Source organism: Electrophorus electricus, chromosome 15 (genome assembly GCF_041902795.1).
Source record: "Electrophorus electricus isolate QZ-2024a chromosome 15, ASM4190279v1, whole genome shotgun sequence".
In the NCBI taxonomy this organism is placed as follows: domain Eukaryota; kingdom Metazoa; phylum Chordata; class Actinopteri; order Gymnotiformes; family Gymnotidae; genus Electrophorus; species Electrophorus electricus.
The window spans coordinates 8,074,343-8,095,762 of record NC_137511.1 but is presented as its reverse complement, the minus strand read 5'-3'; the positions used below and the strand labels follow the sequence as shown (position 1 = coordinate 8,095,762).

The window sequence follows — 21,420 nt, the reverse complement described above, 5'->3', positions numbered from 1 at the left end:
TGGTGTGCTTGAAGCCAACCAGTCTCAGACAGGTTTGATCCGTCACCGATATTCTCTCTCTCTCTCTCTCTCTCTCTCTCTCTCTCTCTCTGTGTGTGTGTGTTGGTTGGCTGATGGCTCCTGGCTCTGGCTGGCTTTTCTGTTAGGGTATCTATTCATGTGCTGGCCCACTCTGCCTCTTTCTGCCACCTGGGAGGAGGCAAAAGGGAAAGTGGGGAAGAAATTGCATATTTTTAAAGATGTATTAATCCACTCAAACTTCAGATGTTTTTTACCAGCACTTTTCGGACTCAATCTTTATGTTTATGCAATTTATTAAGTGTTTTACCTTGAAATCTAATGTAGATAATCTGGCTGTATCCGCTCAGTTGAGCTGGTGAGAAATTTTGTGGCTTCTTCAGGAGCCAAGTGCTTAAGACATGCAGTTGCCTCAGAAATGCTGTAGCTGCATTTTAGACAGTGGTGTAATATTTTTGTACTATGTTGTACCATTCTGCTCCTGTAGTAAGCATTGTAGCACATTAGTGCTTTTTGGATTCTCCACTTCTTTAATAAGGTCAAAGAAATAATAAAATAATGGGAACCAAAAGTGGTAAATAATTTATTTGGTAACTAATTTTAGCAATTAATATCTGAAGAACAATTCAGAGAATAACTGCAGTGTAGAGTAGTTAAAAAGCTGTAGAGTCAAAACTGCAGTGAAATACACAAGGCTTCCAGAGACATTTTGGATGGAGGTCCACAGGCAGGCAGGTGTACATGTACATAGATTCAGAACAAAGACAAAGAGCAATGAAGTCCAAGGAACTGTCTAGATATCTGCAATCAAATTTGTCAAGCCATAGATCAGGACAAGGATATAAAACAACATCTAAGGCTTTGAGTATTCCCAGGATCACAGTGGCCTCAATCATGTTAAAATGGAAGAAGCTTGGCACAACCTTGTAACTTCCTAGAATTTGGCGTCTGGCCAGATTGGGAATTCAGGGGGGAAAGGGCCTTGGTCAGGGAGGTAAAGATTGTTACCCTTAAAGAGCTCCAAAAGTCCTGTGCAGACATGTGAGAAGTTGTTGGATGGACAACCATCTCTCCAGCACTCCATAACTTAGGCCTTTATGATAGAGTGGCAAGACGAAAGACACTGTTGAGTGAAAGGCACACCCAAACTCGGAGTGACAGTTCACCTTTCAATATGATGACCCGAAGCATACGGCCAGAACAACACTGGAGTGGCTTCAGGGCAAATCTCGGTCCATGTGTAGCTCAGTCAAAACCCACACATAAACTGCATAAAACATCTATGGAGAAACCAGAAGATGGCAGTTCAAAGGCACTTGCCATCCAATGTGATGGAGTTTGAATGGGATGAACGGCCCAAATCCAGATATGCAAAGCTTGGAGAGATGTGTCCAAGAATATTTGTTGTTGCAGTTGTTGCCAAAGGGGCTTCTACAAACTATTGAGAATACTGTACACTTTTGTGAATGAGATTTAGTTTTTGATTTTTAATTAACTTTCAAAAGTTTCTAAAAACATGGCAATTAGCCTCTATCCATTCAATATCAAATCCACAACACACACTGATCAGCCATGACATTAAAACCACCTGTAATTATAGTCCATGGTTCAGATGCTCACATGCCCATTATAGAGATTTTTGCCGGTGGATAAGCTTCATCATGGGCACTTTGATTGGTCCATGGCTACGCAGCTCCATATGCAACAAGCTGTGATACACTGAGTGTTCTGACACCATAACCAGCATTAACATTTTCACCAATGTGTGTTACAGTTGCTTTTCTGTGGGATCAGACTAGACAGGGCTTGCCTTTGCTCACACGCGCCTAGGTGAGCCTTGAGCGTCCATGACCTTGTCAGCAGTTCATCGGTTCTCTTTCTTTGGTAGGTAGTAACCACTCCATACACCCAATCAGACCAGCCATTTTTGAGATACTGTGACCTGGCCATAATTTGGCCCATGTCAAAGGCACTCAGATCCTTAAGCTTCCAACACATCAACTTCAAGAACTCACCGTTCATTTTCTGTCATATATACCACTCCTTGGCATGCACCACTGTAATCAGATATTCAGTGTTATTCACTTCACATGTCAATGTTTTTAATGTTGGAGAGAGAATGAATGAATTGATTCCTCTTTAGGTTGTTCTTTTTGACATGCCTTTCCATGCTATAGGGAGCCCTTAGGCCTGAATGTATTATTCACATAGAGTGCTGTAGATCCTTTTCTCTCTCACTTGCACACACGCACAGAGGTGTAGAAATGAAAGCAGTACGCTGTTAGCACACTGGGAGCAAATGGACAGAGCAAAGCCCTTTTGTTAAGACATGAATCACCAGCCACCACACAAAAGGCTACTAGCTGAAACATTGTTTGAGTGAGAGAGGTCTGGTTACTGTATTCATGCAGAGGTGAATAGGATCAATTCAAGGTGCTGACTGTTTAACAGTTCTTGGTGTACTCTTCACTCTAACTTGGGATCAGGGAAAATCTGCTGTGGAAGGAATATTTAAATTGTGATTCTGATCCTAGATCAGTACTAATGTTGTGTTTCCCTGTTTTACAAAAGTTCTGTCAAAAGTACACGGTATGTCTAATTTTCAGATGTGGCACCGAAAATGTGGATTTTTGAATAGAGATTTCCATCTTGCTTTCACAGAAACAGCGCTTATTAAGATCAGCACTAACTGTGGACAGGAAAATAAGAGCCAGAAGAGAGGTAAACTTAGATGAATTTAGAAGAACTACATTTCACTGAGGGAGTTTCAGTTATACTGGGTCTTCTGGATGCCAAAAGCATCTGGTTGCAAAATACAGCAAATTAAGATTCAAGTAGAGATCAAATGAGAGCTTTACTGAATGTTCTGTTCCTATACTCAGTTAAGGTTCAGCTATGACTTACTTATAACATCCACAAGAAGAAGTCTAGCTCAACTCATCCCCCCCCCCCCCCCCCCAAATTAAAATGTACAAGTTGTGCTAATTTTTACATTTAAAGGTTGGCATATTAAACCTTTTCTAAGTTTGCCAGTTGTATCACTATGAAAATGTACAGAAGCATGCTTTGATATGTAGGTAAAGCACTGAAAATGCATTTTCTCCAGTTCAGGCGTGGGACAGATATTGCTAGGTTAAGAAGAGAATGACAGGCTAAGAGCATGTGACAGTCATAAGAACTACCGGATATTCTGCCCTGTACGTGTGAGCCTGTGTAAAACTGGCAAAGCCAAATCAGACAGTGAAGCATTTAGCATTAGACACAAACTCCCATTGTCCCTTCTTGTTTTGCTTGCTGAAACTGTAAAATGTTCAATGCTTTAGGTGTTCACTTTTACCTACAACACTTTCCTGCTATCACACAATATGCATTACATCATTACACTTAACAAGTTTTGTTATATTTAATAGGTTAGGTTTCATGTTTAAGTTTAATTTGATGACCTCTAGTAGGAGCAGCCTGTTTTCTGAGAGCAACCTACATCAGTACACTGGGCCTCTCGCTCATATGTCTCATAATGATGACATCAGTGTAGGTCTCTAATTGAGGTTTAATGGCAGAGTGCAGAGCCGAAGGGTGTAATTTCGCTCTCCTCCCCTGACGCAGGGCCGCTTGCAGCTAATTTAGGCCAGCGCACAGCTGTGTGTGATTTTAACCAAGCCCTGTCAGCTTTGTTTGTGGCTGTCACTAAACGAGCATTTGAAAAAAGCAACAAAGACACCTGGTGGTTATTTTATCAAGAGACTCAACTGGGCCGGATTCTCTTAGTGTCTGCCCTGATGTCTGGGTATTTGATTAACAAGTGCAAGCCTGAATCAAAGAACTATCCTCATAGCCCCACTGCACTTCTGCTAACTTAAACCATGATTTTACAAATGAGACAAAAAGAAGCTAAGCCAGTAGATGTTTTTATATGGTCAATGAATTTTTATCGTCATTGTGATATGAACATGTGCAATAAACACAAAATATGTGATGAATAAGAAAAATTCATGTGCATGGTGAGTTTTATATAAAACGATTTTTCTCATTTGACCTATGCATTCTCTGCATTTGGCCAATCATATCAAGCCCGGTTAGCTACCCTCAGATTGGTGTCAATTTAGTGGCGACTACAAGGATAGCTAGCTAGTTAGCATGATGGATGAGGAAGAGTGAGGAAATGGTTGATGAAGACCCTGTGGTGAAAAACACCCTGTGTGAAGTTGATGACCTTCATGATTTTAAAGGGAGTTATTTTAAACTTCCATGTTTAATTTGTATTTATTAACTAAGTTGTTTTCCACCCCAGATATTTTATTTCCATGCTTTGTGCATGGCTATAGTAGACTGTATTACAGTAATACTACATACTACTTGCGTACTGATTGGGCCCCAAATCAGTATGTCATATGCAGTATGCGATCAAAGTACATTTTACCACTATGTGAAAGATACTCGGATGACGTACTACTTCCACCAAATATTCCAGTAGACAGCCAGAGCTATCTGTGGTTTATTCCCTCCTGTCATGCAAGTGGACAGAACCTTCAAACATTCACATGACCTCATAGTATGCTTTGCATTTGTAGCATAGTGTATACTATGCTGCATACTACTATGGGAACCAGTATGCAGTATATACGGAGAGCAGTGTGCAGTATTCAGTATGTAGTATGCTATTTTGAACAGAGCCTTATTCTTTGTTATGATTTGCCACCACGCTCCATTCATGTGTTGTATGTTCTCATTTGCTGCACCATTCTCGTTTTGCCCTTTTATGTTGTTTCATTTTCATTTGCTTAATTAAACTCTTTTAGTTGGAGACTCAAGTTTGCTTCCTCTTTTCCTGCATGTTCTACGCTCATGACTTGGAATTTAGAAGAAAAATGGCTTAAAGGGAGCAGAAGAAAAATAATTTAACTATAAAAATAAAGTTTATCTTATTTAAATAAATGGTTTTTTTTAATTGGTTGGGTATTTGTGTGCAATTTGCTCAATAAAACTGTGTTTGAAATAATTTATTTCTTTATTCATTTTATTCAGTGAGAATGTTAGACAAAGGAACTGTATAACTAATATGCACACTTGTATATTTGTTCATCACAAGTCATCGTAGTGTTGAACAATGTTGGTGCAAATTGCATACTTTCTTAGTTTCATGCAGGCCTAGGTAAGACCATACTAATGGCAGCCTTCAAATCAATCATTCTTTGGATGGCAAAATATGTTATTTTTCTCCCTGCTTTTGAACTATGATGTGATTGGACAAGAGCTTCAGGACTTGCAGCTAAACAGGGCATGTGGTTTAAAGGTAAATCTGAATGTAGCTAGTACCCATTCCTAATTTCATGTCTTTAAGAAAGAACTCGAGTTACTGGCAAATGTAATGCTCCTTTCCAAATGAGATGTTTAAGTGAGGATTGTCTTACATTCAAACCCATTTCTTTCAATCTGATGTCAAGAACATCATCATTTGTTGCTTTTGGTTATTTCTGTTAGCCATTTATTGTTGGACTTAAATAATTAGTCACATTTATACTTTTACCCCATTATGCACGACTGTATGCATTGTAATGATAGGTAATCTAATTGATAGATCCTAAAATTTAGCCAGTAAAAACAGTGATTCAAAGGCTAAATATTTATTCACTTTAATATAGTTTTTGAGTTCCTTTTGCATTATTCATAAAAAAGAACCACTCTGCAATGCTTTATGAATAATCTATAAGCAGGCCTTAATAATAGGCTGTATTTTTCTGAAGGGCTAATTCCTTCTCTTGTGTTGCCTGGGACTCTGGCTAATACAGTTCCTTATATGAACTGCTAGTGGGGTCAGCTGTCTAAGAGCAACTGATTGTTGTGTGTTTGTGAATTATGTCCTTTGATGAATGCACGCGCACACACACTCACTCACTCTAATACAGACACACATCAGCTGGGAGTTGGTGATAGGACTCCAGGGTGTTCTACAACATGTAAAAGCAAAAAGCCTTTTCTTATTATATCACCCTTTTACCCAAGTCATTATTTATTCATATTCAAAGACTTAAATAGAGACCATTTGTGTTTGGACAATGAAAGCTTTGTGTGTGTGTGTCTGTGTGTGTGTCTGTGTGTGTGTCTGTGTCTGTGGTGGTGGCTTTTTGTTTGTTTTTTGTTTTTTTTGAGGGAGGTCTGTGCACGTGTCTCTGTTTGTGTTTATGTATGTTAGGTTTGCTCACGGGTGTTAAAAGTGCCTGTAGATGTTTGCAGATGTCAGTGAAAGTGTGTAAGTGTATTATGTGTGTGTTCTGCCTTGTAATGAATGAATGAATTAATTAATTAATTAAGTGTGTACGCATTACTCCTGCTGTTTTAAGATAATGCTCACAGTGGCTGTACATGCACCTTTTAGTTCTGCCAAGTGAGCATATGAACAACTGCCTCTCTGTCCCACAAGCTCTATGAAGGCTGCTCTGCCGATCACACGTCAGATCATTTATTCACTCAGATATATGAAGGAGTACCAATCCCTGGTTTAGACCTTTATTTAAACATGAATATAATGCTCCTTTTATTCACTCCATTCCATATCAAATGTGTGTGAACTGCGCTCATTAGGGGCATCTTCACCATTACTTGAAGAGGATGCAGACAACCAACTCCTCAAACTTAGCACATTCAATCTGAGCTTGATTGTATACAGTGGACTGTAGGGGTGGAGGAGCTCTTCAGCATTGATAGGAAAGGTTACCGTTACATGGTTAATTGGAAGGCTTAAATCACATTGGATTTTCTTGTTGATAGAGAGTTGATTGATTTTGTGGGTTTAGATGAAGCATCAGTATGTGGCCACTCAGTGAATGGCTGCATTTGCATGAGAATACAGTCCTTGTCAAAATGGAAAACATCTGGTTATACAGAATATTACTGATATTGATACGTCAAGTGACAAGATCAGATATCTTATGGAGTAGACACTGAGTACACAAGTTTAATGAAGTGAGGAAAACTGTATTCCTTTAGCAGTTTGGCCCAGTAAATGGAAGGTGGCTCATTAGTAATCCTGATGTTAACTGGACCATGGCCTGGCAACTATAAGGCCTCTGTGGAGCATGGAGCATGCAGTATGGCATGCAGCTGTATTTTCTCCCGTTTGTTTCTAGGACACTGATAGGTTGATGCATCTTTCAACAGCGGAGTCCCACGAGAAATGCAAAGTCGCTGTTTTGCCATGGGCTTCCCTATAAATACAGACAGCTGCAACAGTTTCAGTCTGGCCTTCGCCCTGTGTCATGCTCCGTCCCATAGCCTCGCTGTCCACTTCTGTTCCAAAAATTGGTTGGTATCCTTGTGAATATAATTGAAAATCTGTTAGGAATGTATTATTGAAAGAACTGGTAATGTTAGCTAACGGTGATGTCTAGTTAAGTGTAACCATGCTCCTTTTAGTTTGATGTGTACCAATGGGATGATATACTCTACTCAAAATGTGATTCCTATGAAATTATATGTCATCTGGTAGCTATAAGGGCAATTGAGATTTTCTTGAATAAACTTTTTAAATGATCATTCAATAATTTAAATTGGAAAGTAAACTAATAAAAAGCACAACAGTGTTTTTACCCTTTATAGGCCCTGCACATGTTTTTTTTAAAACATGTGACCAATAAATATTTCCACAAAGAACATTATTCCAGTTTCCTTCCAATTTGTTTCCCCTTAAAACGACATCAGAAGGAACGTTTTGAGTTTTCCTTTTTGTCTATCGCCTTTTACCACCCCAGGGGATTGATTGACAGGCTCAGAATCAAACATATCTGCCCAGTTATTCAGTATTATGCAGGCTGGAAATAGGATCCCATCAACGCAGCTTTACTTGTCACAGTTTATATTTTAAGAGCGTATTTAGAGTGGCATCATCTGTGCATTTCGTACATATTGAACATGTACACGTTAAAGCTATTAGCTCGCGTTTTCTAAGGGTAGGTAGCGTTAGCTAGCTAGCTTATATTCGGCTTGTTAACCAGGACTAGCTAACAGGCTTTAACTATACGTGGCAGGAGCTAAACGTGGGTAAAGACTGACTTTTGGCAATTTCAAAAATATCAAAAACGTATTGTCATGCATCGTTATAAAAATACATTTTTAGCAAGAGCTAAATTACATAAATTTAGCGAATGTTAGCCTGCACATTTTATTTTCTCATTGTTTGGTACTTTATTAAATGAAGTGTCAAATGAAAACAATGACAAGTAAAAATAGAGACTTGTCATCCATACTGCCTCCAGTAAGGGAAAGCTTTTGGTAAAGCTGTTGCTTTAAGCTTTAGTCAGCTAGCAAAACCAGAGTTGCGTTGAGACCAATTTTCAAATGAATTCGCATTGAAATTCCTGCTAGAAACTCTTGTGTTGGTGTCAGTTCAACCCCAGAAAGAAATGTCATTCCTTTTGATTTGGTCTCATATTCTGGAATAAAATGTTTCTCCCACTTGCATTCAAAAACTTAGCATTGGTATGCATGTGCCATCTCTTGTGAGGAGAGCGATGGGAATAAGTGAAGCGTGGGAGGGTCAGTTGATTTCCCAGTTCATGAATACGCTATATAAGGTACCTTATGATTCACTATTGTCAATTAGTGTTATCTATGACATCAAAGATAACACCAAATACAGTGTAATTCTTAAACGGAAGCTAGGGGGCAGTATACAAAACTTTAAAACATTTAAAAGATTATTTTATGCACTCTGCAGTGCCCATAAATGTTTAACTGAAACAGAAGTATGAAGATAATCACATACCTCATGCTAATATAACTTTTTGTTTAAGGAGGAAAATGCTGTACAGTGCCTTGAGGCAGGAACCAAGCATGAACACGAATGTTGTGTGATGGGATCAGAATTTGTTCAGGTCAGATGTGTTTTTGTTCTTGCAACCTGTTCATTTAGTGATAATTTGAGAATGATCAAAACAGCAGTAGAACATAATAAGTGCTCTCAATCGATACTTGCCATCTGAAAGCCCAAACTGTGGATCGTACTAGTCTTTTAAATAGCTCGTAAAGCGAAAGATGCTGAGAACATCCTCATTAAAGACCCAGGGCTGAGTCTGGCTCATTTAACAACTTTACTGTTGGTTACCAGAGCAATTACAGCATGGTTTCCCTTTGATCTTTCCAGACAATGTTTCCCAGATTCTCCAACTCCTCAGAAATGGAAGAACAGCTGCCAAATTAGAGAGGGACTTCTCACTCACTCACTTTTTTCCTAACCCCTTCTCTCTCTCCTCCCGTCCCTCTCTTCTTTCTCTCTTTTTCTTTCTTCAAAGGCAAGACTGTTGGAAAATGTTGAGAGATTACTTGGGAAATGGATGTTTGGTTGGACACTCTTGATGTTGGATTATTTTACTGAGGTCCCAGCCACCTCTCCATCAGTATAATAAACCCAGCTCAATTTGCTCTTTAATTTGCAGGATTGTTACTGTTAGTAGAACGTATGAGGTAAAGCCTTGACTTCCTGCCTCTGACATCTCATTTGAAGTCTAAGTTTTGGCCCACTGCATCGATTAATCTGTGTTGCTCATCTACTAGTCTCAATCTAACATGTACTACCTCTGCAAAAAGGGTAACTTTGCTTCTGGCAGTGTGTGCAGAGGAATGTGTGCTGCTGAGCTCATGTGGTACACAGACAGACACAAAAGGCTGCACTGCTCAAAATGTGTAAGCATAGACTCTTTCCTCAAGATTGTCTCAGGTTGTTTTAAAAGATGCTCTACAGATACTGGTATGCGAATTCCCTCTTAAATCCCCGAAGTCCCCAATCCTGAATAAGGACAGAGGCAGATACTTTGATGTTGGTTCTAGTAGTCTCTCCAACATTAAGAATGTGCATATGATAGCAGGCTGTTTTTCTTGTGCCTTGTTGTTCCGATATGTGGAATGGAGGCCCAGTGTTTTGGCAAGAGGAATGAGACCTTCTTTCTTGTGATTAGGCCGCTTCGTATCGATAATCCTATCATTTAAGATACCTTTGCAAGGAAACATGAAGGAGCTTGAATGGATGTCTGAATTTATCAATCATTTTCTTTGTTTTTTGTTTGTTGCCCAATCAGGTCCAATCAGCATTTGGTCCATAAAACATGCAGGCAGTGGAAGTCTGAGCAATGGGGACATGGGCTAAAACATAGCATAGGCTAGTCATGTGCATACATACGTGACCTTGTAATGAGAGTAGATGTGTGGAGACATGCATGTTAAAATGGTCATAAGCGAAGGTACAGGCTTTCTTTCTAAAACCTCCAAATTTCTTGAACCCTGGAGCTTATGTGATACTTTAAAAACCTGTAAAGGTATAAATTCTTCAAAACTGATATTTCATGAAAAACATTTGATTTAGTTCTGTGAGAGGTGAGTTTGATATACAAAATCGAGTCTACGAAATCTCCTCAAATACTGAGGTGCTCAGTGAGTGAGTGAGTAAAGACATGTTTTGAGTTGTTTGTCAGCAAGATGTGAATTTAGTTTACCAACCCGCTACATACAACCTGGCAAATTCACCAACTTCCTGTATCAATTACCAACATTTAAGTTCCTCATGATGATGTCATCTCTGGCTCTGCGACACTAGGCATAGGTAGATGAAAGAAGGCACAGAGATGAAAAAGCAAGTCAAGATGGAGAAAGAAACAGAAAAGACAAAGAGGGTGTCCTACCATACTTGTACCCACCGTCGCGTGACCCACTTAATGAATACTAAATGTCACACAGTACTGAAAAAGGTCACCTAAAGGTTCAGGAAGGTGACTCACAGTCACACCTACCTCCTTGCCTCAAACCAAAACACACGTGTTTAGCCTGCAAAGAGCAGAAAATATAGAATTACTTAATTTCTTAAATCAGAATTAATAGCATACTGTCTAGATTTCCTGACTAGATTTTGGTAATACAATTTGCAATAGAAATTTCATTTACAAACAGAATTACTCTACCAAATAATTTTTGACCAGGAAAACATGAAATGTAGTTCCACTATAAAGAATGGTGAGATGAAACTGGTTTAACAAGTACACCTCTACTTGTTAGTAAAAAAATGTTTTGAAAATAATAAAAAATTCAGTTTACAAAAGACAGATGGAATCCTTGGCTAATATGGTCTGAAAGTGGACTTGTTTATTAGATATTGACTTGCTCTTGTGTTTATTCACTTGTAATTTAAATTTACAGCTATATTTACATTAGTTGAAACATGAGAGGACTGTACTATGTAAAAAAAAAAAAAAAAAAAAGTGTGTTTCTTTACAGTGAAGGGCACATCTAACTAACTGTCGTCACTTGTATTTAATCACCAGAATATCAATAGAACGTTTTGCTTGTCAGGATTGTTTTTGTTTTATTTTGTTTTTCCTTCACTCAGCATGTTCCAGTGTAAAGACGGTTAGCTTTCAGACATTGTTTTCCCCCCACCATACATGGATAACAAGCTGTAGAGTAAAACCACTAGACCCATTAGTCTTTTCCCATTGACCTCCATTTAAAAGGGTGAATATACTTCTTGTTTTGGATGCAACCGTATAGAGAATTGGTCTGGGATGGAGAATTGGATAAGTAGTGTGAGAATGGCCAGGCCTACTGCTGACCCAGAAGTATTTGTGCTCTTGGTGCATCAGGCTGACGCACTGGAACTCTTGGCCTTCACTGCTTATAGGTGGCACACACCAGGTCGCTCCCAGTGACCGCATTCAAGGGGTCAAAGTTTAACACTTAGATTTATAGCATCCTGTTGGGCTGCAGTGTGGAAATTAAGCTCCTCACAAAATAATCCTCCTGGGGGAAAAAAAAATTAAAAATCACCGCCTTGAGGAGTTTTTGAACATTATCTCTTATACTCAGCAGTCATGCAAATATCTTACCATCCAAAAAATAAATAAATATACAAACAAAATGTAATGCAGTTTGAACAGACTGGGAAATTATAATGAAAAAAATAGACACTTTGCAGTTCCAGCCCAACTGAATACAGTATTCAAATCAATCACATCTACACTGAAGTACATTAAATCAAACTTGATTGAGGCAGTCAATGCTGATATTTTTGCTCCGTTTCTCTCCGTGTTCAGATGTACCGAGATTTACTTATTGATTAGTTCACATCCTGCATGCCCAGGCAAGCCTGTAGTTTTGAAATTGGAATAGATTTTCCCTTTTTACATTGATTAGCTCAGGTGACAGCTAATGGCCAGAGTCCGTCTGTGTGGATGTGCATGCGCATGTGAGTACTTAGCAGTGAGGATGGCGACTGAGGTGGAGATTGGGTAGTGTTTGCTCCCATTGTGTTACAGTAGTTGAACTGAAAGACCTGTCAGGTTGAGTGCTTTAGTATCTGACCATATTTCAGCAGTCCACTGGGACAATTTGTATGTGGTCCACTGTTGGTCTATGAGTGTGCAGTTGTAGGGTGTGATGTGTCACTGGTTCCACTTCACTGGTTTAAGTTCACATGCTGCCACCACCCATCTCTCTCAGCAAAGCAATTAATAATGTTTTCTTTCTTTCTCCTTGCTTCCAAGAGAGGCAACAGAGTGCTCTCTTGCTCGCTCGCTCACACACACACACACACACACACACACACACACACACACACACACACACACACACACTCGCAGTCTCTTTCTCTCTCACACACGCACATACACACACACACACACACACACACACACACACTCTCTCTCTCTCTCTCTCTCTCACACACACACTACAGAATGCTATTCTACTCAGAGAACCTCAGGTACAATAGATTGACCATCTAGAAGTGCAAAATATATTTTTGAGGGGAAAGACACAGGAGGAACCAACCAAACTAATATTCCTTCTCCCACTGGTGACCAAGGTATAAATCTCATCTTGTATTGACTTGATTGCTTTTTCTTTTTGCCAATGGTGAATGTGACTTAAGAATAGCAGAAATAAGCTCGTTAAAAGATTCAGAGCTTGAGGAGGAAGATGGGCTTTGGCAGGATCAGTGGAAACAGACTCTCTTGCCAGACTCCCTATGTGTCCACCTCTCTTATCTCCAACAGATCCACTCCTTTCATCTCCCCCATCCCACCCCACCCCACCCCCAGACCTGCAGGGGCACTGGAGTAGCCTGCACCAAAACACTGCCCCATGCACAAGCACATACACACACACACTCCAAATCTGCTATCACACAGCCACAGATGAGGGCCCTCACCTACAGGCCAGAGATCTCATAGAACTGAGTGTGCACGCATACACACACACACAGACACACACAATGTCTGTTTCTCCATCCCCAATCTTGCCTCATCCCTTCTTTTTCCCTTTTATCCTAATCTTCCCCCTGCTGTTGTTTTTCTACTTCTCAGTCCATGCTAATCTTCACCCCCATGGCATCTGGAATGTCCTCTAATTTTAACAGAGATTGTGTGTGTGTGTGTGTGTGTGTGTGTGTGTGTGTGTGTGTGTGTGTGTGACAAAAAGGAAGACAAAAAACTAGTAACACAAACAGGCGCAACTAACTATTGTGATTCAAAGTATGTGTTTTAATTATACATTAGACACCAAGTTCTTTTGTTGTGCTTTGAATTGCAGAGACGACAGCAATGAAACCCCACGAACAGCGAGTCAGTCCACTAAAATCACACATGCAAAGTAAGTATGAAGATTATAACCCTTATGTATGCACTCTCTACTGCAGCAGGAAATTATAGCTGAGAGGAGTCGAATTGCACATCTGCACACTCTCAGCCTTATTAAATGGACTGTTAATTGTACGTTGTGTTTGAGTTAGAATGCAATAACAGAACAGGATATACATATGAAAATTAAGATTATCATAAATGAACTGTGATTCGCTTATTGATGTCTAAAACTATATGCTTTCTAAGGCAATGCAAATGGAAAACAGATTTGAATTAACTAAAGGAAAGCAAGGTCCTATTAAATGTGTTCTTACATATGTATTACAAATTACTTGGTTTTTCTGTTTAAAAAAGGTTTCCAGTGGCCTTAAGACTGCCCTTGCACAGTTCAGGTCATAATTCAGTATCATGTGACAAAATGATGTAGTTTGTCACAGTTATATAAAGCAGAAAGTAAGAGTTAGTGAGCTCTTCTCAGAGTTGTGGACAGATTTTCAGATTGGTGAAGCTCTCCTGACCCAGTGACCAGCAAATGGCCATCTCAGCACATTCTTTTACGCATGGGTGAGGCACACACACACAAATTTACAAAACACACACATTCATGCACATGCGTAGCCTGATCATAAATCCTCCACTAACATAAACACCAGACTATCACCTTTGAACTTCTCACCTCTCACCTGCTAATCTGTCTAGCTGTTCTGTCTCATTGTGTATCTGGTTGTGGCTAAAAATAAATCTTTATATCTTTCCCTTTAAAAAAATCTATTGCTGCTATGTTTTTTTCCCTTCAACCTAGCAGTGAAATCCTACAGTGAGCCGATTCCAAGCTACTCTCTTCTGATGCCTGCATCTCATTTTAGTTCTCATCTTCTAGAAACTTATACAGGAATAGTTGTTAGGTTATTTTAGTAGGGGAAAGGATTTTATCATGCCAGAGCTATGAACATCATCAGAGTTTACCATCAAAAACAAGCATGCGCCACCACTGGCTTAATCATTAGGGATGTGAACCCAAACATTTGTAAAGCTGTGTTGTGACAATTTGTGGTGTAAAAAGCACTATATAAATAAATTGGACTTGATGGCTGTCTGGTGTAGAGGGTGGAGTCAACTGCCAAGAATCAATGTGGCAACATAACATGCAGATAATGCCATTCCAGATTTGGTGCCTAGACGTTCAAACTTATTTTAAATTTCTAGTGTACCACATAATTGGCATGATTGGCAAAAGACAAAAAATTTTTTGGTGAACAATTGAACACAGGGCTAAATCGACTGCATGACTGGTTCCCCTTAATCTATGCCACTTTAATCTATGCCAATGCTTTCTTCTTGGAGTAACCTAGAATTGATCTCAGGCATAAGCCTCTGGTTTTTCAGTTTATGCCAAAACCACACCTCCACGTTGACTGTTAAGTTCTTCTCTGCTCTGACCGAAGTCACAGCTGAGCTGGATTTAACTGACCAAATAGAGTTCGAGTATTTCATAGCATATGTGAGAAGAAAGGTATCCAAGGGCATGCACTCTCAAAATAAGCCTTCCTAACCAAGCTCTTCCAGGTGTTAATCTAGAAACAGCCACAAATGTTGTGCACCCACATGTTCCTCAATTTCTGTTTTTTGGACAGTGAAATAATTTTTAAAAATTTTGAAAAGTGTCATGCTTTCACAGCTGGTGTAACTGAGATTCACCACGTAGAAAGGCAAGAAAATCAAGTGGCCTTTCATACACTCTCCAAAAGAGGCTTGCTTGGCCCCTGCTAAAAATGGGTCCTGTACTTTGTTTTTTCTCTCTCTCTTTAGACAGTTAGGATGACCCAGATTGCTACTTTGTCACCCATTATGCCATATTTTTAGGCAGATTTTTTTTTCCTGTGTGTGTGTGTGTGTGTGTGTGTGTGTGTGTGTGTGTGTGTGTGTGTGTGTGTGTATCTGCAAACCTGTTAGGCTGACTACTATTCATGTTGTAAAGCTTCTACCTTTGGGCTGATTTCGTGCTCTGATGGCCCTTTAATGGAAAATGTGTGACTGTGAACACAGGGAAGTTTGCCCTTACTGGGCAACAGCATGAACAAGACCTCCACACTGAGTTCAAATCAAAGAGGTCTCAGTCTGTAGCCCAGGAGTGTGTGCGTGCGTGCATGCGTGCGTGGGTGAGAGAAAGAAAGAATGGTTAAATAAATTTAACAGTTTCTCTTTTTTATTATTATTATTATTATTATTTTGTTCTGCAATTCTTAAGCAATCGACATGTTTCCTGATGATCTTTTGACAGGTGAGGGCCGCCCCATGGCCCAGATGAAGGCTCTTCAGTTCCGCAGCATTGCGCCTAAAGCGCCAGCAGTGGGCTCATCCGCTGCAGTGCTGTCCTCCTGCCAGCCCTCCTCCGTCCTCCCAGAGGCTTCTACAGCTGTGAGCCCTAAATCCATCCTAGTACCTGCACAGAACTACGCCCTCATGCAGGTGGCTGGACAAGAGGGTACCTTCTCATTGGTGGCCTTACCTCAAACGCCACCACATCATCAAATCCAAAAGAACTTGAAGCTTCCGATTCCCAGGTACCAGCCAATGAGAAGCAAGAGAGGCCCAGAAAAAGCCAGTATCAGGACACAGAGCCCAGCTAAGGCTGGTCCAGCTTCACAGACAAAATCAGCTGAAGTACAAGTGAACTCTGCTCTGTCTGGTTTGGGTGAGAGTCAAGAAACATCATCTGATCAGACAGTCAGGGCGGGCTCGGCTACTTCATCTGAAGTCTTGCTTCCCGACAATGCTGCCTTGTATCCAGGGTCAGAGACGGAGCCAGCCTTGGAAAAAAGCATGGATTCCCTCCACACCCTCAGCTACCCCACTGGAGCCTCTACAGCCACACTTGTTGCTCCTGTCGGTAACAGCTCACCCATCAAAGCCCCAGCAGAAGGAGCAACCTCCACAGGGAGTGCTATTACCGTCCTCTCCCCCACCATCTTCAGCAAAGCTGTTCAGATCATTCCCACTCCCCCCAAAGGCAAGCTCCCCATCCTTCCTTATGCCAAGGTGAAGAACTCCCTCCTGCCGTCCTCTGGCCTTGACAGCAGCCAGTCACCAGGGAGGGGCTCCATTCTGGCCAAAACCAGCCTGAAAAGCCCTGCAGACATCAAACTCAAGACCATAGATGACAGTGCCAGGAGCAACTGCCTCGTCCAAGTTGGAGATGCCACTCACTCCAAGAAATCCCCTGGCAAGAGGCGGGGGAGGAAGAGGAAAACCATGGAGGACATACTGGCCTTTGAGGCGAAAAAGAAGAGATCTCTGTCATTCTTTCGCAGGAGAGTCCCAGAGAAACCTCCCTCCGGTACCCAATCTTCTGTGGTGGACATTTCAAAGAAGTATCGGAGTATTCGCCCAAAGCCTATTTTAGTGATGGAAACCACTGTTCCCCAACTCATACCTCTACCTTCAATCTCAGCCTCGGAGAACCTCGACCAGGAGCTCATCCTGGGGCAGCCGATGACGGGGAAATCCTTGTCCACCACCCGACCTGGCATAGTGTCCATCCAAGCCCCCGGCCAACAGCCTGTGGCTGACGGCAGAGGCGGGTTCTTGTACGTGGGCAGTCGCCAGCTGCACCGCTGCCCCACCTGTAGCAGGTGCTTCCAGTTCAAACATCACCTGCAGAGCCACATGAACAGCCACAGTAACCTGAGGCCGTACGGTTGCCCCGTGTGCAGGAAGGCCTACGCTCACTCAGGCAGCCTGAGCACACACATGAAGCTGCACCATGCCGAGGGGAGGCCTCGCAAGAGCCTGCGCTGCGAGTTCTGTGAGAAGGCGTTCGGCTACGTCGGGGTCTACTTCAGTCACCTGAGAGAAGTGCACAGAGTCATACTCACCGTAGAACCATCAATCAGCCAGCACGAGGAGAACACACCTATAGAAGGGTATAGGACGCACACCTATTGGAAAGGAGAAGATAAATACCTTGCTTATTTCTTAGGATAGATGAGATTTTACTAATAAGGCTAATAATTATTTTCAGACCATTCTCACATTTCAAGTGAATGTGAGCAGCTACCTGTGTTTTAGTTTTAGAAAAAGCATAATGGGTGGCAGAATATGTGGACATTTCCCTCTTCTGGTGTTCAGGTGTGCAGACGCGGAGGACCAGGCTCCGGAGCAACGCGTGGACCCCGTAGAGCTGCAGATCAAGTGCGGCCGCTGCCAGGCCATCACGCCCACGTTCGCCGACATGAAGCTGCACCTGCTGTACGTGCACGGGGAGGAGGTGCAGGTGCGTCTGCGGGAAGGGGCTGTACACGGCGGCCGTGAAGCCGAGGACGAGCTGGTGAAGCATGCCGCCCACTACTGGAGGCAGCTCAATGAGCGGCGCAACCTGGTGCGCTGCGGCAGCTGCGACGAGGAGTTCTTCTCCTTCTCCAAGCTCAAGCGCCACCTGCACGCACACCACCAGGGGGCCACGGAGAGTCGAGAGGAACAGGAGGAAGAAGAGAAAGGAGAGAGAGAGCACATCTCTGGGCAGTCGGCTAAGGCTGTGAGCCTTAGGGCAGGGGTGCACTTTAATTGCATCCTGTGCAGTGAGGTTTTGGATAGGAAGCAGGACGTTCTGGAGCACTGGAGGGGGCGTCACAACTGTGAGAAACCAGCCGTGCTGTGGAAGTTCCTGGATTCCAGAGAAGATGACACACCTGCTCCTAGCCCAAAATAGCATCTTATGCTAGGTAGTTTGACAAATATACCATTTATATAAGTTAAAGCACAAAAAAACACACAGAAAAAACCATCAGTAGACACCACCCCCTTTACTTTCATATTGTTTTGCACTGTTTTAATATTGTTTTGACAGTTTTTTTATATTGGTTTAATTTATAACTTTTTTTATACATTGACTTTTTTTTGTCAAGTTTAATTCTTTTTGGGCAGTTTGAAGATTCTGATTGGGCAGTTTGAACAGTATTTACAGTGTTTTAAGTATTAGTTCTTTAGTTACTGAGCATTGTTAGCAACAATTTTCAAGTAATTCAATCACAATTAATATTCAATGTCCTTATGAATGCCAGTGAGCACATGTGTTAAAACAATTGTTTTTGTGAGTCATATGGTCATATGCATTGAATGGTAGCTAAACCACTTTTTGAATGGCTCAGGCATGTCTGACAAATGCTTTATTAATAGAAAATGCACCAAATGTGAATCATCATTGCTATGCCAAGTCATTGCATGGTGCTATGTAGCATACATAGAGGAGTCACTTTTCTGGTCTGTGTTGTATTTTCAGCAATGCATCAACATTAAAGGAACAGCTCAGCCAAACCTGCTAACGTGGCCACCAGGGAGCAAATTCCTGTTCCAGCATGGTCTCATTTGCATGATACTACTAATTGGCAGCTATTAACTGAACTGTTTCTTCAACTACTTTAATCCAGGAATAGGATCCCACTTACATAAATTAGTCTCAAAATGAAAACTCCCGCTTCTATCAGTCAATTTGCATGTTTCATGATGGTGCAAGCCTTCTTTGGTTGTGTGGAAGAGCCACAAAAACTAGCCCCCAAAAAGGGGAATGATTATTTTAAAATGCTCTTGTACAGTCACAAACATATTAGTAAAATAAGATAAGCCTACATTAGCTTGAGTAGTAGTGTGCCAGCTGTAACTTCAGTTACTGTAAGAGAGGCGGAAGTTTGAGGTAGGCGGGCTCCTCCACAGTCCACGTGCCTTGATGCACTGCATATTTAGCAATTTACAAATTATAAATGCAGTGCCCGTTGACATGATTTATAACTCAGAAATTCTGAACCTTATGACTGAACTTCATTATAGACTTGTTTATAAACAAAAGCAGTAAGAAGTGACATGGAGAAAATCACTTTTAATCATGTTTAAATTGGAAATTGTTTAAATGCCTCCTGTTCTTTATCAGGTCTTATTGTTAAACCAAAGTAACAAGGCAAGTGTTGGAGAAGTTGACATTGCTTCATTTGTGGTACGACAAAAGTAAAAGCAAATGTACTCTCTCATCCTGTGTCCTGCAGTAGCCTATGGAAGATCATATTTTCCACTGACACACCTATTACACATAGCTCTTATTCAAAAATCCCAACCAGATTGTGTAAAACTCCATGAAACATGCAGAGAATGTTTTAGAAGTTGGAATTTTCCTTTATGTTGCACAGTAGTGACTGTAAAATGGTGCTGATATAAGACTTATTTGCCACTACCCACAGCTTGGTATACCTGTGGTCCTTGTCCTGATTCTACACGTTAATGCATTGCAGCTAATTCTGAGGTGCTTATCTCAGTTAAGAATTCCATACTGAGATCTTAAAAAAAAAAAAAAAGAATTTTATATAAATTTTACAATCTAAGGCAACACAACATTCTCTTTGCAAGTGTGCAAACATGTCGTTATTCATTGTTGTGTTAGATTAGAAAACCTTTCCCAATTTAAAAAATATATTTATTTAGTAATTTGTTTTTTCACTTCTTAAAGTTCCACAGGGTAAAAGAATGTATCTTGAATGTTTCAAAACCCTACCAAATGTTATATATGTGAAATAGATTATATATCTGTAATGTACAAATTTAAGTACATTAAACATATGCATACACATATATACACACAGACACACAAACACACACTTTTTATATATATATTTACATATAAGACAACATAGTGATCATGCTGCTGTTGTATCTCATTACAGAAAATGTTAAAGATTTGAAATCTAATATGTGGCATTTTAAATGTCATTAGCATAAGTTCCAGCTTTTGCAGTGTACTGAAAACACCTGTTCGCTTCTTGAGAAAACTGTGGGGCACATTTTACTTCTATTATTATTATTATTATTATTAAGTCAAACCCACCAACGATGTTGTTGTCCAGGCTTATTAACTATATCTAGAAACTGACCTGTGGTGTTCACCAAGGCACCAAAAACTTCTAGATCTTTCACCAGCATTTTCATTTTTGAATGGGTGGAACAAATGCATGAATGCTGCCTTGCAGACTGTTTGTCTGACAATCTGGAGTTTAGTGAAAGTGTTGGAGCAAGAGAATCCTGACTGCAGTTAGCAAAGACTATTAAGATGTAATGTTCATCTTAATTAGCACTCCTTTGTCCAATGGTTCTCATCTGTGGTGGATTTCCCCACACACAACCAAGCTACACTAAAATCAACATTTTACCCTTTTATGTTTAGAATTGCTATTTTTAAATGACTCACTGTGTTAGAATTGTGTGAATATTATATATAAAAACTGTTGAGTGTCTCTAAAAGTGAGGTCTCACATTATAATTTGCTTGTCCATTACTAAAGATCGTGTTCATTTTTCCACTGTGATAAAGATTTAAGCCTGTTGTATGTGGCTTTGGCCTCATTGGACTTGCTCCTTTTTTTTTGTTTTATTTTGTAAAGGGAAATCCACATAACTAGTGCCTCAATAAAAAAGCAGTGTCTAAATCTAATTAGGCTTCTCCTAAGTTAATTTCTATACTGTTCTGTACAAATTCGGGGGAATGTACAAGAGGATGAATCTAGGGAGGGGTTACAGCCATGGTGTTTTCCCAACCTTAGATTTTTGCATTACTCCATTTGTGAGTGCAGAAAATATCAGCAAATAATGAGTGAAAGACTGTAGAAGGGAGAAAGAACTCTGACTGCATTCCTTGATGGTTCCTGCTTTGCACTTGGAGGCAAACTCAGAAATGTTTAAACATAAAAACTGCTGTGGAACTGTTGCTGATGTCTTGAATTTGAGTCGAGATACAATAGTGGTGT

General features: G+C 40.6%; 1 protein-coding gene across 12 annotated transcripts in view; it reads left to right on the top strand.

Annotated features, from left to right (window-relative positions):
- Positions 1-21,107, top strand: part of znf438 (zinc finger protein 438) — a 38,041-nt gene extending 16,934 nt beyond the window's left edge. For 2 of the 12 annotated variants that reach the window (XM_027008513.3, XM_081697681.1), the window contains 3 exons: positions 13,588-13,647; positions 15,919-17,560; positions 17,766-21,107. In XM_027008513.3, coding sequence (XP_026864314.2) covers positions 13,599-13,647; positions 15,919-17,560; positions 17,766-18,345 — 2,271 coding nt within the window. In that variant the 5' untranslated portion in view covers positions 13,588-13,598 and the 3' untranslated portion in view covers positions 18,346-21,107. Of the gene's footprint in view, positions 1-1,792; positions 1,903-2,679; positions 2,740-8,807; positions 8,889-9,157; positions 12,863-13,587; positions 14,202-15,918; positions 17,561-17,765 lie in introns of those variants that run through there. The other 10 variants (XM_081697680.1, XM_081697684.1, XM_027008512.3 and 7 more) reach the window with 10 other exon arrangements.
- Positions 21,108-21,420: the final 313 nt, after the last annotated feature.